This window comes from Cervus canadensis, chromosome 29 (assembly GCF_019320065.1).
Source record: "Cervus canadensis isolate Bull #8, Minnesota chromosome 29, ASM1932006v1, whole genome shotgun sequence".
In the NCBI taxonomy this organism is placed as follows: Eukaryota; Metazoa; Chordata; class Mammalia; order Artiodactyla; family Cervidae; genus Cervus; species Cervus canadensis.
In genome coordinates this window covers 1,039,000-1,056,900 of record NC_057414.1, presented here as the reverse complement: position 1 = coordinate 1,056,900, position 17,901 = coordinate 1,039,000, and the positions used below count along the sequence as shown (strand labels likewise).

General features: G+C 37.6%; 1 protein-coding gene across 2 annotated transcripts in view; it reads right to left on the bottom strand.

Moving 5' to 3' along the window:
• The window catches only part of GRM5 (glutamate metabotropic receptor 5), a 598,074-nt gene that overhangs the window by 362,441 nt on the left and 217,732 nt on the right, over window positions 1-17,901 (bottom strand). For both annotated transcript variants that reach the window (XM_043451882.1, XM_043451883.1), the window contains exon 3: window positions 9,975-10,224. In XM_043451882.1, coding sequence (XP_043307817.1) covers window positions 9,975-10,224 — 250 coding nt within the window. The remainder of the gene's footprint in view (window positions 1-9,974; window positions 10,225-17,901) is intronic.

Sequence of the window (17,901 nt, the reverse complement as noted above, 5' to 3'; positions counted from 1 at the left end):
TCCTTGGAGTCCAAGGGAACAACCCATCTAATCATTGAATTTTTCTCATTTACAGAAGGTTGGATTGCTCCAGGCTTTATTTATCTTACTTAAAAAAAGAAATCTTTCTTTTAGAATCATCTTTAATTGCTATTATTTTTTATTAAAGATGGAGAAAAATATTTTATACCATATGGGTCAAATATATATTGACATTAACGATTAGCAAAGATCTAGATAGTTTAGCACAGTGATTAAGCAAACAGTGCCCTCTCTGCCACTTCATGCCTTGTGATTTTGAGAAAATTCGTTGTCTGTGTTGCAGTTTCTTCAGCAATAAACTGATGTTAATAACAATAACTTTTAAATTGGAATGTTATGAAAAGTCAACAAACACATGAAAACCAACCGCTTAGAACAGTGTTTGCTACACAAAGAACATCCCATAAAGAGCTATTATTACCATCCAATTATTTTAAAAATTCATCTAAACAAAATTTTAGAAGAGCAATCAGCCTTAAAGCTACCAGACCCCTTCAGGATGCAGGTGCTTCCAGAGCACAAGCCCAAGCACTTTGAAGACTTTGAAGACATCGGTTAGTTTCATCTCTCACAGAAGAATTCTTCTCTGTGGAATAATACAAAGACCTTCTGTTCTCCTTCTGGGCATTTCCACTTGTCAGATTGATAGCACCTCACAAAACAATTGGTTTCATTTAAATTTCAGATGGTGACATTGATGAGACAAGGAATGTCTCTGAGCATCATAGTTTTCATTTGAAAGCAAGGTTAATATTATCTATCTGCTTCAGAAGGAGAATAAATCTCATTCTTTACACTTCAAAAAGGACTATTTCAGAGGACCTCCTCACTCGGCAGGGGTTAAAAAAAAAAAACACACATGGAATGAAGACATGCAGATTTTCTCCTCTATTACTCTCTCTTCTGCTCAAGAGAATGTCTGACATCTCTTTGGAGAGACTGGACCAAGTGCTGACCACTCAGTCTCTTTGCTGTGGAAGCAAACCATCCCTCTGAATCTGAGTGTTTTCCTACTGTCATCCTTAAGGCCGCTTCTGAAGGAGGGAATGTCTGTGTGGTCCAGCCGCGCCAGGCCTCAGGGCGGTGTTTCTTTGTTGTCCCGTCACTCAGTCATGTCTGACTCTGAGACCCCCTGGCCTGCAGCTCACCAAGCTTCCCTGTCCTTCGCTACCTAGGAGGGAGGTCTGGTCCACCACAGAGCTAAGACTTGGTCTCTAGTTAGCTAAGAGACACTAATGTCCTCGACTTGCTCCTCTTGGTTTTTAATTTGAGATCAAGGCTGTTGTTCAATCAAGCTTTAAAACCCTAACAGAGAGAACTCAGTACAATACTTGGTGTGACCATACACGTACAAATGTTAAATCTGTGGTTCTTTTCAGAACATGTCTTCATTACAGTATAACCAATCTTCTATCATTTATAACAAATGGAGTAAGAAAATGTAAAGATAATATATAAAACCACTTATCAAAAGTACAGTTTTCCTTTTTCTCCAATCTCTAGTGACAACTCCTCAGATCACTGGCACAAAACCCTCCTAACACACACTCTCTCTCTCCCTCTCCTTGTATCTGAATTTACAAAGGAAAGAGGGGATACTAAACGAGTTTCCTATTTTCAAACTTTTAAACATACCTACCTTTCCCCTGACATAAATTCTTTCCCTTCCAAATCTGGAGCTGACCTTCTCAGCTTCCGCCCTCCACCTACACTGTAAATGTCACTCATTTCCACATTTTTAGGGACTTGATACTATAAACTGTCCCCCCATTTATTATATCATCCTATTCTACCTGGATCCTAAAGTTAAACAACCCATTAAGAAAAATCTCTGTGACAGGCCTCTGTATGCAATATACAAATTGCAAGAGTCATAGAAGAAAAATGTGAAAAAAAAATAGCTAAAGTATAAAGTTTGGTATTGTTCCAAATGCTGTAAGTAAAGTCAAATTAATTACAAGAGGGAAAATATCTGTTGCACATGTCAATAATCTACTTTTGTTAATTTATAAAGAACTTTTATATAAACCAATAACAAAAAATAAACCAAAAAAAATGGACTTGGTGCATGATTAGGTAGCTTGTAGAAAATATAAATATATATTACCTATTGAGTAAAATATGAAAGATGTACAATCTCATTCATAATTAAGGAATTAGGAATTAAAACATTATGATGCTAAGTTTCAGGTATAACATTAGTAAACACCAAAACATTTAATAATACCCTGTGTTGCTACAGATGTGAAAATAAGTGCTTTTAATTGTATAGCTTGTTTAAAATACTTTTCAGGATCATAAACTACAGTTTTGGAGAAAAAGTAAAATATTATGTTAAAAACCTCTCTCTTGACCTCATTTTGTCTCAATGTACAGTTCCATCATTCTTCATTCCTTAGTTTCACTTTCCAGAGCAGAGGCTTATATGCTTTGGGTTTGTTTTCTCACCTCCTACTCACTTCTTAGCTACTTCATTCTGATTGTTTTTATTTCTCCATTCACTCAACGCTTGCTAAACCCTCAATTACTTCCACTTCAGAAAAGGTCCTCTCAAAATTATTTGCACTTGTCTCCTAGAATCATTTGGCACTGGTGGCCTCTGCTTTGAACATGCTCTTCCACGGGTCACAGCACTGTCTGGGTTTTCCTCCCCAAAATCTGAATTTGCTTTTTCTCTATCTCCTTTATTGAGTTCATCTTTCTTCCAATCATTCAATGTTGAGATCCCTCAAAGACAATTTCTCATCCTTTCTGTTTTAATTCTACATATCCACATCTTCCATTAATAAAGCTAAATTTTTCAGATGCATTGCTTATTTTTATTTACAGCCTCTGTATCTCTTTTGGGGTTTCCCAGGTGGTGCCAGTGGTAAAGAATCTGCCTGCCAATGTAGGAGATGCAAGATACATGTGGTTTCAAGCCCTGGGTCGGGAAGATCCCCTGGAGTATGAAATAGCACCCCGTTCCAGTATTCTTGTGTGGAGAATTCCATTTGCAGAGGAGCCTAGCTGGCTACAGGCCATGGGGCCACAAACAGTCAGAAATGACTGAGTGACTGAGTACACATATTTCTCTTTTGAGCTCCAGATTTACAAGTTATTTTGCTTTCTTGGCTATTTCTATGTTTGAAATGCACATTAGGTCAACTTATCCAAACTGAACTCATGATCTGCTCTCTACCTCATACCTGGTTCTTATCCAATTGTCTTCATCTCAATAAAGGTAACATCATCTATCTTGTTATACACTTAATAATCTAGAAATCAGCAAGTGAAGAACTAAAGAGCCTCTTGGTGAAAGTTAAAGAGGAGAGTGCAAAAGCGGGCTTAAAACTCAACATTTAGAAAACTAAGATCATGGCATTTGGTCCCATCACTTCATGGCAAATAGATGGGGAAACAATGGAAACAGTAAGAGTTTATTTTCTTGGGCTCCAAAATCATTGCAGATGGTGACTGCAGCCATGAAATTTAAACACACTTGCTCCTTGGAAGAAAAGCTATGACCAACCTAGACAGTATATTAAAAAGCAGAGACATTACTTTGCCAACAAAGGACCATCTAGTCAAGGCTATGGTTTTTCCAGTAGGCACATATGGATGTGAGAGTTGAACCATAAAAAAAGCTGAGTGCCAAAGAATTGATGCTTTTGAACTGTGGTGTTGGAGAAGACTCTTGAGAGTCCTTAGACTGCAAGGAGATCCAACCAGTCCATCCTAAAGGAAATCAGTCCTGAATATTCATTGGAAGCACTGATGCTGAAGGTGAAACTCCAGTACTTTGGCCACCTGATGCGAAACACTGACTCATTGGAAAAAACCCTGATGCTGGGAAAGATTGAAGGCAGGAGGAGAAGGGGACTACAGAGAATGAGATGGTTGGATGGTATCACTGACTCGATGAACATGAGTTTGAGCAAGCTCCGGGAGTTGATGATGGACAGGGAAGCCTGGCGTGCTGCAGTCCATGGGGTCACAAAGAATCAGACATGACTAAGCAACTGAACTGAACATAGAAAACACCCTTGACATCTCCCTACACTCCTTATTATCCAACACTTTAGCAGCTCCTACATATTTTTTCAACTTCATTGAGTTGTGCATGATATACAAAAAGTTGCACATATTGGATGTATACATCTTGGTGAGCTTGGACACAGACATATATTCCTGATGCTATCATCACAAACAAGGTAATATGCACATTTTAATTAGTAAGGAGGGCATGGTCTATTGCTTTTTCATCACCCACACTGCCATAGTCCTCAATAGTGTAATTTTCATTAGAGATACTGTTCATCTATATGCATCTGACTTCATCTAATTCATAAGCCATATCCTGGGATTATCTTTAGAAAACAACACCTATCATATTCTCACACTCCTAAAAAAAAAGCCTTCTCCAATGATGGAATAAATATCAAAATACTACAAGGCTGAAAATACTGTCTCCTAGGTCGCTCTCCAAATTTCTTCACACATACTCAGTGCTCAACCCCTATGGTTCAGAGAGTTTTTCATATGATCTGAGGCATGTGCATGTAAACAACAAGCTGTTTATATAGACTGAACATAATGTAATTCGCCTGGTCTTTCCAACTCAAATGAAGATAAGTAGCACCAGGCAAAGCAGGACCTAGTTTGGCTGACTTTACTTGCATTACAATTTCATCACAAAGTTTACAACAAGTTTTAAGGCATTTAAATTTACTAGGTTTATTTAATTTTAAGAGGATAACCTAAAACAACAAAAACAAAGCCAAATCAAATTAGATTGAAGTTATCATGTGCTGTGTTTAGTCACTCAGTCTTGTTTGATTCTTTGCGATCCCATGGACTGTAACCCTCCAGGCTCCTCTGTCCATTGGGATTCTCTAGGCAAGAATACTGAAGTGGGTGGCCATGCCCTTCTCCAGGGGATCTTTCCAACCCAGGGATCAAACCCAGGTCTCCAGCATTGCAGGTGGATTCTTTACTGTCTGAGCCACCTATAACCAGGGAAGTTATCATAAATATATAAACACTTCTGTTGCTAAAAGACTTCTCTCTTTGTGATACTTAGAACAGCCACTAGGATAAACTAGTGTGACCTTGTCCAGTCATTTAACTACACTGAGTAATCAATTGTCCATCAACAGATGAATGTTTAAAGAAGATTTAAACACACACATACACAATGAAATATTATACATAAAAATAATGAAATAATGCCATTGGCAGCAACATAGATGGATCTAGAGATTATTTAAGCAAAGTCTACAAGTAGCAAATACTGGAGAAAGTGTAGAGAAAAGTGAACCCTCCTACACTGTTGGTGGGAATGTAGTTGGTGCAGCAATTATGGAAAGCTGTTTGGAGCTTCCTCAGAAAATTGAAATTAGAGTTGCCATATAATCCAGCAATCCAACTCCTGGGTATATATCTGGATAAAACTGAAATTCATAAAGATACATGCACCCCTATGTCCACAGCAGAGCTATTTACAATGGACAAAACATGGAAACAACTTAACTGTCAGTCAACAGATGAATGGTTTAAGAAGATGTGGTATACACACACACACAATGGAGTACTACTCACACATAAAAAAGAATGTAATAAAAAGTCTAAAGTGAAAAAAAAAAAAAGAATGTAATGATGCCACTGGCAGCAACATAGATGGACTTAGAGATTATCACCCTAAGTGAGGCAAGTTAGAAAAAGGAAGACAAACACCATATGATATTGCACATATGTTCAATCAAAAATGAGACACAAATAAACTCATCTGTGAAACAGACTCACAGACACAGAGAACAGATACCTGATTTCCAAGAGGCAGGAGAAGAAGGGAAGGATAAAGTGGGAGTCTGGGGTTAGCAGATGCAAACTAGTACACAGAGGATGAATAAATGACTATATTCAAATCCTGAGATAAACCAAAATGGAAAAAAATATGGAAAAAGTATATATATATATATATAACTGAATAATTTTGCTCTACAGCAGAAATTAACACAACATTGTAAATCAACTATACTTCAATTAAAAATAAATAAAAGCTAAAAACAGTAGCTTGAAATCAATAACCTCTGGGGGAAAAAAACACTGGTAATAATTCCAATGAGTCTTGAAACTTAAGTACATTTCCTCCTGTGTCCTGGTAATAATCAAATTCTTAATTCAAATAGCTAAATAGTTTTAGTTAATCATAGACAAGGTAAAACAATCTTTAAATTATTAATTTGTTGAAAATTGGTCCTTATTTCCAAGTTAACATTTAGGTTTTACAGGTTGTGAATAATACATCTCAAACAATATTTTCCCAAGTCAAGATCTAAAATACTGTATCCATTCTAGAAAAATAAGCCCCTTTGTTTCGGTTCAGATTACTGATCTCATCCTGCTGTCAAGGCTAAGGTGTTTAGTGAGACTATTTCCGGGACCCAGACAGGACATTTTTCTTGGCAATGAGACAACAGATTACCCAGAGCTCAAACGAGAAGACCCAGTGGCCAGGTCCATATCACTCTAACATTCTACAGATGAGCAGCACAGATGGTGAGATATATTGATTGATGAGGTTGTCTTGGAGGCAGAGTTATCTTAGACATGCCTAACATTTTAGTTGAATGACCTATTAAACAGGCCTGTCCCAAGGCAGCTGGATAGATTTTTAAGTAACTATAGTGGGTAAATGTGGAGCCCTGTAGGAAGTTCTGAATATAGTCTTTTCTCTTAATTTTGACTTCTTGTATCTAAGATCCATTTAAGTTTGAGTTGGGAGTAAGGGAAGGAAGGAGCATACAGAGAGACCAGGGAAGTACATACAAACAAAATTACCTTAAAACACCAGGAGTTACAGGGTGAGCTGGATGGGAGTTTTTAGGAGGGAACATTAATATAAAAATGCTAACTTCCATTGGAATCATCTAGGGTAGTTTTGTTTTTTTTTTTTTTTTCCCCTACACCAAGGATCTATGAAGAACCAGGAATCTGCTATTAATTTATAACTTTTCCCCTTTCCTATTCTATAGGTGACAGGAGAAAAAAGTACAAGATTTTAAGTCAAGGTAATTGGGTTCCTGTGGGACTTTGACCATGTCATTCGAACACTTGGGTTATTCATTTCCGCATTTATAAAATGAGAGTGAATAGGTGATCTAAATTCTCTTTGTTGTTGTTTGTTGTTGGAAGTAGTAGAACACAGTGCTAACTGTTCAGTCTCTAGAGTTACACAGGCATTTGAAATTCTGCCTTATTATTACTATAACTTGGTATTGAGTCTTAAAATCCTTGTCTATAAAATGGAGATGAGAATGGTATTCATCAGGCAAGTTGTTCTTAGATTTTTTTCACAGCAGTTATTAACTTCTATCTTACTCATCATCTTGAAGGTCCACAAGGGTAGTGATTATTGTCTATTTTGTTCACTAATATAGTCCAAGCATCTTAACAGATACTATGTCTTAGTGCTTTCATCATGTCTGACTCCTTGCAAACCCGTGGACTGTGGACTGTAGCCCTCCAGGCTCCTCTGTCCATGGGATTCTCCAGGCAAGAATAGTGGAGTGGGTTGCCATTTCCTTCTCCAGGGGATCTTCTAGACCCAGGGATCAAACCTGGGTCTCCTGTAATGCATGCAGATTCTTTACCATCTGAGCTATAGGGAAGTCCCTAGCAACTTAATATTTGTCAAATTAATAATTAAATGAAACAATGCATTTAAATGGTTAGTGAAGAAACTGGCATACAGCAGTTGATAAATGATCCTATAAATGGTCCTTATAAATGGTCAGGACCCAAAGTGCCTTTTCACTATGAAAAAATGGGAATGGAGGAAGTAGAGATTTCCAAGGGAAGATGAAGGGGCCTAAGGATCAAACTGTGGTTTCCAGATATTTGAAAGAGTATATACAGCATATTACTTTCAAAGAGAAGAACACGATCCAAGATGTAGAAACTATAGAGAGATACTTCTAAAATTCAGAGAAAGGAAGACTTTTCTAACAGAATCGCTCAAAGATGAACTGGTGCTCAAGTAAATGTTGTATTATTATTAGCCAATCAATGAGAGAACTAAGAAATCTAGTTAAGGCTATGAATTTATTATTTCATGAATGAAATGATTTGAAAAAAACTTATCAACAGCACATACAAATAAATTTTAAAATATACAAAATATTGAATTTTGGCCTTTGATACTATTGGCAAAAAAAAATATAGATGGAAAAGGGCAAATATAGTACTTACCAACCTATTTTTCTTGGGTACATGTGATCAAAATACATTTGTTTGTTGACATAACATATGGCTGATAAGCAAGTGCTTCGGATTTGTCTTATTTATGTTGGGAAAGCAGCAGACAGGAGCTGCAGAATCCCTTGTCTGTCTCCCTCCCATAAAGAAAAACAGGACTGTTTAAAGCCAGCTTCTTTCTTGTTCTTTTCATTCCACTGGTAACTCTGTACTTTGGAACATCAGAATATTGGCAGTGAGGACGTTCCTGGATTGTGTGAAACTAACTGATGCATCACTCTTTCCAACAAGGGATGATTTTAAACAAAACGTATGACACCGATGAGAAAGGAATCTCACTCATATCATTTTTATGAAGGATGGTTGGCCTCATATAAAACAGTCCCATCAATCTATTGCCATCAGCTTGGACAGAAAAGAATTAGGTACATAAACTGGCTGTCATAAAATGTAGCCAAGCAGGAGCTAAGTCTCATCACAGAAGGTCAGTTAAGCATTCGGAAAACAAAGGAAGCATGTTTTCTTTAATGAGCCATCAAAAGCTAATAACAAGTTAGCTGGCTTTTAATTTGGACAGTGACACAAAGAAAGATGGAGTGGTCCTGAAGGTTGTCTCTCTTCTTTAAATTGGCTACCTAGCGAGAAAAAGGTATACCTTTTTAAAGGTATGAAATGGTGAACTGTGTTCACCTTTTCAAACTACGGTGTTGACTTGGACTGTGATGGCTAACTTTATGTGACATCTTGATTGGGCCATAGGGTGCTGAAACATTTGGCCAAACATTATTCTGTCTACAAGGAACTTTCTAGATGAGATTAATACTTGTATGGGTAGACTGAGTAATGAAGCTTCTTGTCTAAGTTGGGTGGGCCTCAGCCAATCAATGGAAAACGTGAAAAAGGTTGAGTCAAAGGGAACTCCTCCTTCAAGACTGCTTGAGTTGGGATATTAGTCTTTTCTGGACTTCAGACTGAAACTGAAGCATTTGATTTTCTTGAGAATCACACCTGCCAGGTTTTGGACCAGAGCCGTGACTTTGATTCCCCTGGGTATCTCTTCTCACAGATATACATTGTTGTTTTGGTTTCTTTGCAGAACACTAACTAATATACTGATTCAACAAGATCAGGAGGAAACGAGATGAGTTGTGCCAATCAAGTATATCATCCAGATAATTAAAGTCAGTCTCTGTAGAAGTTCATCTTCTAGAAACTCATCTGGTAACAATGTGAGTGATCAGGCAATGTGTTAACACTTGCAAAATAAAATAATGGGCCAAATTACCAACGCCTTAAAATTAGTTCTAAAAGCAATTCCTCCCATTCCAGCCCCAAATTCTAAAATGCTGCGTTATAAAACAAGCTTACACAGCCATTCTTAGAATCAGTTTCAGAAGAGACTGCAGAAAGTTTGACATGTGTTTACTTACCAAGGGGGATTATGCAAGTTATTTTAAAAGCCTTCTCATTTCCTTACAATTCTTTTTTGAGGACTTAAGGATTCCTCATTTCCATATGTTGATTTCTGCTGTTATCAGTCATCAGTACAGGGCCTATCTACTTATTTTCCGTGATTATTTCCGGGCTCTAGTGTTTAGGATTTTTAAGCTCTACTTGCACTACAACAGATTAAGCTTCCAAAGCAAAAGTTACCCTCTGAAGCTGCCAAGTCCCTGAGGTTTTCACCTGCAGGTGGACTGTCTCCTGGCACTTACCTGCCCAGAAGCAGGAACTCTCCGGCCAGCCCCAGGCGCCGCATGGCCATCAGCAGCCCTCTCACGGTCATGCCCTCGCAGAAACAGGCCACCACCCGCGCCTTGGGCAAGTGGCTCGTGAGCTTCTTGAGCAGTTTATCGAAGCTCTGCTCCCCCGCATTGCTATAGATTTTGTAAGAATGAGCGATGCAAATCCCTTCCTTGGCGGACATATCTTTGAAAGCTTCCATCCCACTTTCTCCATAGTTGCCTGTAGGGAGACAGAAGCAGAGGAGAGAGTGTTGGAGTCACTGGGCAGAGCTGGATTGCGGTGGGGCTGGGAGTGTGCAGGTGGCCTGGGAGGGTTAGAGCTGGATTGCGGTGGGGCTGGGAGTGTGCAGGTGGCCTGGGAGGGTTGGATTTGGAACTTGAAGACATGCATGAGATTCTGTTCTTTCACTGATTTGCTTATTTGGACAATATACAGTCAAACTACAGTAGGCATACACCCATTGATCTTTTAAAACTTTTCCGCTGAGAGAATATCACAGACAATACCTGAAATCTGGCTCCTCCTTTGATTCCAAAAAGTTTATATTCTATTGTGAGATGATAGAGAATATTTACTTGCTGTTTTTTCATTCTGTCTCACTTTCTCATCTCTGTTTCTCATTAGATGATCCTCTCACCCCACTGATTCAGATTTTTATGTTTAAAGCCATAATATACAAATGCAAAACATATACTTTAAGTAGAATAGATGTACAAATATCTTACTATTATTATACAGACTATTATCCATATATTTTATTACTAATCATAATAGTTTATGGTTTTATTGCAAGTGAAAATTCCAGATCCTTGATTGAGATTTTAGTCTTGTCACAGATAAAAGTATAAGTGAAGTTTTATACACCACTGGAAAGTTACTGATATGGGGGGAATAATTTCAAAGTATTTAGCAAAGTTCTGGGGTTGAGGACTGATGGTGATCTTTTAAAATTACAGAACATAGGGATCAATATTGATGACCACTTATCAGCCAGGAAGTGTATGAAGATATATGTGACCTCCTATAACTTTCAGAATAACATATTTAGACATATATTAGGACCTCCTTCCACAGATAAGAAAACAGATGAGGCAGTTAGGTTTACAGTTGCCCAGAGTTACTATCCCCAGGAAGTGGAAAGCTGCATTCCATTCACAGATCTAAGACTGAAGATTCTACCCCCTCCACTCTTCTACCATTGACTTTTAGGAGACTCAGAAGCCCAATTATATCTGCATTTCTCTTTCCAATTTAAAGGTCATGATGCTTCAATTTTAGATATTTTTGGAGCCTTTTGAGGCCCCATAAATCATGACAGGTTCATTTTTTGAGTTTTCAAAAGATAAGGTGGGGAAGGGTGATTAATTTGAAAAATACAGGAGACAGTTACAAGACAACCAAGCTGTGGGACCAAGCTGTGGGATGGAAATGGCCTAGCAATCAGGAGATAGAATTTCACCAGGAGGGGTAGATCTCAAAGGAATAAATGAGTACAAGTCATTCAACTGCATACATTTCACTATAAGATGATAAGAAAGATAACTCATAAATAACTATGCTCTGTAACATTTTGATGTATAGAAAGTTAGTTCATACATTTGAGCTCAATGCTCCTTACATGAATTCTGTGATAAAGGTACTAATGTTATAGCCACACGTTCCGGGAAACAAACTCACTCAGAAGGACAATGCCGATAGTGGAGTGTGGTTTATTACACCGGCGGGCCCGAGGCAGAGTCGCCTCTTAGCCAAGGACCCCAACCAGCATTTGTGAAAATCTTTTATACCCCATGTGTACATGTCCAAACCCACCACCCTTGAGAATTTTCCTTGAGACTTACATAAACAAAGGAAGGGTAAATACAACTACAATAACCCCATCATTCATGTGTTATGTGTTCAAACAGTTAATAATCAATAAGCCCACAGTTACATTCCAAACAGTTAATAATCAATAAGCCCGTGGTCACATTCCAACCAGTTAATAATCGATAAACCTGTGATTACATTCCGATAGATATGGAGAAAATTTATGAACTGTCCGGAGGCAGGGGTGATTAGGGTATGTTTCCTCTTAGGCGATGAGTAACCTGGATGTGATCTTCAAGATTCCCCTGCCCAGTGGGGGTCTTATCCTTCCATTGTCGTTCCCATAGGCGCTAAGCACAGAGTTCAGAGTCCACTGGAGAGGTGGCCGCGCATGACCAGCACGGACAGGCCTGAGATGGAGTCCAGGCCCTATGAATTCCTTCTTCGCTATTATCTGCCTTTTGCAGCTGATGCAACTGAAGTTTGCAATTAGCAGGTAGATGGCCGAGTCTGGGTTTGAACACCTATCATCTCCCACCTAGCCCTATGTGTGCTCTATCATAGCATGGGTGCCTTGCTGCAAATAAGAGCCTCAGACGTTGAGGGTGGGTTTTTGTGTAGCTTCATCCTCATGAACCAATTGTAAAGGAAAAGCAGAACTAGTCCCTTTATAGCAGCTTGAGCCCCAGCCAAGAAACACCAGCAGGCCATCTGCATGTTTCCTTCAGAATTAAAGCAAGAAGGAGCCTCGCTGATGATGGCAGGTAGGCAATTTAGTCATTTTTCAATTAACAACGTTTAAAGGGCTCTTCCTGAAAAATGTGCCCAGGGGGCTACATTATTAGTCTTACACTAACCTGAGTAATCTGTTTTCCTCCGATCAATTTTAGCCAACTCTACTTTTCAATTGACTGTCTTGCACTTGATGGTTCTATTAATGCTGGAACATTTGCAAAAATAATTTGATATTAGTGCATAATGACTGTGATGGCAATAATGAAAATTCTCAATATATTCATAGTTAAATAGAAAAAATACCTTTACAAAGTAACAATCTTTAGCACTCCTTCTAACAGCCTTGTTTAAACATTGTGTGTTTATACAGTAAGTTATATAGAAGCAGCTTGTAATAGAGAACTTTGTTATTAGGTCTGGGTTCTAGTTTAGCTTTTATTGTCTCTAAGTCTCAGTTTTATCACCTGAAAATCATAGATAACACTGCCTAATATATGGGTTTTTGTATATCATAATTTATGAATGTGAAATATCTTATGGGCTTCTTTGCTGGCTCTCAGTAGTAAAGAATCCGTCTGCCACACAGGAGACGCTGGTTCTATCCCTGGGTTGGAAATATCCCCTGGAGAAGGAAATGGCAACCCACTTTAGTATTCTTTCCTGGGAAATCCCATGGACAGAGGAGATCAGCAGGCCACCGTCCAGAGGGTTACAAAAGAGCAGGACGTGACTTAACGACTAAACAACAACAAAATATCTTATAGGCAGCCTGAACCTAATAACACTTCATGTGTGCTGAGTCGCTTCAGTCACGTCTGACTCTTTCAGACCCTATGGACTGCATCCTGCCAGGCTCCCCTGTCCATGGGGATTCTCCAGGCAAGGATACCAGAGTGGGTTGCCATCTCTTCCTCCAGGGGATCTTCCCGACTCAGAGATCAAACCCATGTCTCTTGTGACTCCTACACTGCAGGCAGATTCTTTACCCTGAAGCACCAGGGAAGCCCCAATAATTGCATACACTGGGGTTATGAAGAATATTCTAGTATAGTTAAGATGCTCTCTCTTGGAGCAATGAAAATAAATCATGGAGCAAATGGCATTAATCCTGAATATTAAACTAAAAAATAAGCTTAAACTAGTGAGGGAAACATGATTTTCTCAGAGCAAAGTCCAAGCAGTATTCTTTAAAATTAAAATAGAAAAGAGTTGTAATGTATGTTTAACAAAAAAATTCTGCAGAATACTATTTTTAAGTTCAAAAAAGAAACTACTATAAGCTGGGAATTAAAAAAAATGGGAGTATGTGCTCCAATAAAATTGGAAAGCTTGAAGTGTTTAGATTTTTCAGCAGTTGATACAATGACTAGATTTTAGAATTGTATATTTAAAAATAAAGGAGAAACTAAAAAATTTCATAGGCTTCTTGAAGAAAATGAAATTGATTTCAAGCAGGGTACACAATGAAAAAAAGGTGAGGAAGAAAAGATTTATTTTTCCTAAAAGGAAACAAAGGTGACGGAGAAAGAAAGATGTGGTGTAAAATAAGACACTAGTCTGTAGCTTCATTTCAAGCCACTGGTTAAAGGAAGAAAGAATTCTTTTGACATTCTTTTTCAAGTAGCAGAGGCCCTATGGCTTGGAATTATGAGAAGAAAATGTAATTGTACGCCAGTTTACTTTCAGTCCACATTAGTTATAGTTGTAATGATGCAAATATCAGTTATTGATTTTCCAACTGTATAAATCTACACATACACAAAGTTAAGTTCAATTCAGTTCAGTTGGTCAGTCGTGTCTGACTCTTTGTGACCCCATGGACCGCAGCACATCAGGCCTCCCTGTCCATCACCAACTCCCGGAGCTTGTTCAAGCTCATGTCCATTGAGTCACTGATAAAATCCAACCATCTCAGCCTCTGTCATCCCCTTCTCCTCCCACCTTCAATCTTTCCCGGCATCAGGGTCTTTTCAAATGAGTCAGTTCTTCACATCAGGTGGCCAAAATATTGGAGTTTCAGCTTCAACACTACACAAGGTAGAAAACTTACTATGTAATAGAAAATACTATGTAAGCAATCTTTCCATTAAAAATTATGGAGAAAGATTATAGGTTGAGCTGTGGAAGCAGGGAGAACTGACCAAAAAGGGAAGGGTATGAAATATTCCACTCATTATTTGGAAGTCAAGATACACAGAAAACAAAAGAGGTGATTAACAGAATTATCTGAATCTTAATAAATGAGATTAATAATACAATTATACTAAGATGAAATAATATATGTGAATTAAGAGATGTCTTATGCTAAAGCTCCAATACTTTGGCCACCTGATGCAAAGAATAGACTCATTGGAAAAGACCCTGATTCTGGGAAAGACTGAGGGCAGAAGAAGGGGGTGACAGAGGATGAGATGGTTGGATGGCATCACCGACACAATGGACATGAGTCTGAGCAACTTCCAGGAGACAGTGAAGGACAGGAAAGCCTGGTGTGCTCCTTTCCATGGGGTCGCAAAGAGTCAGACATGACTTAGCGAATGAACAACAACAAGAGATGTGTATTTTCCATAAATTAAAAAGCAGGCTTTGAAAAAGCAAGCATATATTCATACTGCTTAGAAATATGAAGGTGAAAAAACAGAAAATAAAACCTAAAATTTTCTTTCTTACTTTAAGCCTTTCTGCACAATATGACTTTGAAAAATATTAAAGTACAAGTTTGATGAAAAAAGTTAAATAACATACTTAGAAAGTTACTGAAATTGGAGAGTAGATATGGACAATTTTAAATGGAATGCCAAGTGAATATCACTGAATAAAGAAAATCAGCCTGCTGATAGGATAAAATTTTCCTATAATTTCCTTGAATCAAACATAAAATAGTAAAGATTAATTATAACTTTTAGATATCCTGGCTTATTTCTGATAAGAGGCACTCATATGAAATTATTATGAAACAATCTCAGTAATAAAAATAACTTGAGAATCTGGGGGAAGCTAATTTTGTAAACAGTATTATTACAGAGCAAAACTGATCCAAATCAACCATTATCTCAAACAACTGCTTAGATATCATTTTGTTTGGCTTCCATGTTTCTATCACATCAGTTAGATTTTGCTACATTATTTTTCAAAACTTTAATTCGTATGCATTTTTTCCATGTCAACCACAGAATGAGAACCTAATGAATGAAACTGTAAAATAGGATCAAGATTATTCTTTTTCTTATATCAAGAAAGATACCAATCCTGAAGCCATGGCAGAATGCTTAATTCACATTTATTCTAAGAGCAGATGCTCTACTTAAAATCAAATGAGTCATTTCATTTCTAGTATGCTAGAAAAATTTTACAATTGAGATGGTTTCCACAAGATATTATACATCTAAATTAAAATAGAAAAGTCCAGTTAATTTGTCTCCCTCCTGTAAAACGACCTCTACTTACTGTTGATATCTGCTTACTTTAATATTAAGCTCAAGGAATTCTTCTGCAAATTCTTCCCAACCTATGTATCCCTGCATACATTCTTCATTCAGTCTTCCAATAGAGAATTGGTTTTACTTGTCTTTGCTCCAATAAGACTATATACCTTCAGGCCATGAATATTATTCTCTTTTGTATTTTTAAGTCCTTAAAGGGGCCTGAAAGACAGCTAGCACAAGCAGAATAAAAAAAAAAAAAGTGAATGAATGAGCAGGTACAAAGTTATCAACATCAAAAGGAAATCTGCCAGAGGAAAATATTTGTAAAATTAATTATCCTACCTAAAATCAGAATTGCAACGGTTGTGTCTAGAATGTATCACGCTATTGAATATATTGAATATATTATTCCACTAAAAGTCTGAAGGACAGAATTGTACCACAGTCAAAACATCTAGATTATTTTCTGATAGCTTCGATATTCAGGTAATAAGAGATTCTAATATTTCACACTTGAATGTCATTTAAAGCTAGATGCTTTCACAAGTACTGTTTGACCCGTGGTGTTTCAGGTAGGATCTGGAAGCATCTGCCTCCATTTGTGCCTATAAAGTACACAGTGAAAACAAGACTTGCTAAAGAATGACTTTAAATCTTTCCTTAAACCTAAGAGAGATTATTTATTTGAAATTTGTGTTTAAAAGCATAGGCATGGAACAATTTTTTAGTATGCAATGCATAACCACAGATAACTACTAGCTCAGGAGGCACTAATTCACTGTTAGTAAAGACGATGGTACTGTGGCTCAAACATACTTCAGAAGAGATAATAAAGTATGGCGACATTGATAAGCTATATCTGGTAAATGAGGTTTTTTTCTGGCAAAACGTCCATTGGAGGTATGATTCAAATCATAAATCTGTGTATATTACAGAAACTGATTATAAGAATAAAAGTGAAACTAATAGAATCATACTAAAGAGATATAACTAATTTTCTCTGACAGTTGTTTCCTTTTTTCCATTGTAATTTTACTTCTCCCATCATAATCAGACCCTCATTATTACTTACTTGGAAGCATAACTTCTTATCATCTCCTATCTTTCATTTTGGGGATCTTACTTATTATGTTCCTTCATATGGAACATACCCCACATCTTCCCACTTAGTTTTATTCATGATGCTTTTTCTACTTGGAATACCTATTTCCCATTTTGCTATGCTGAAATCTTACCATTTCTCTATGTTGAATTCTTTCTGTTCCAACTCAACTGCCCAGGGTGTAACTTAAGATACAGACCACATCTCCCTAGTGCCATCCAGCAAATGCTTGTGGGACAAAACTGACCTGCTCCATCATGTTTTTCAAGGATCTCCCTAGAGGGACAGTATAGCCTAGATATTCATTTGACAAATATTAATTAATTAATTACATACAGGTATAATACTAGGCCCATGGTAGACTCTAGATATTAACACATTGGAGCCTGTTGATATATTTTATAACACGGAAGTGCATAATTTTTGCTATTTGTGATTGCTAGAAAAGTTTATAATTGTATTTCCTTTACTTTTTTCAGTTGGGGTGGGGGGTAGGGGGGTGGCTGCACCATGCAGCATGTGGGATCTCACTTCCCCATGGAGGATCTTAGTTTCCAACCAGGGATGAAATATATGCCCCCTGCATTAGAAGCACAGAGTATTAATTACCGGACTGCCAGGGAAGTCCCACTCAGGGATATTTTGAACACAAAGATAAAATTTTGGAAGAGTAAATTTATTTGTTCAAATATAACCATCAAGTGGATGCTAAAAAATGTAAAAACTGGACTTAGCTGGTGGTTCAGTGGTTAAGAATCTGACTGCCAATGCAGGGGACGTGGGTTCAATCCCTGGTCAGGTAAGATCCCACATGTGGTAGAATGG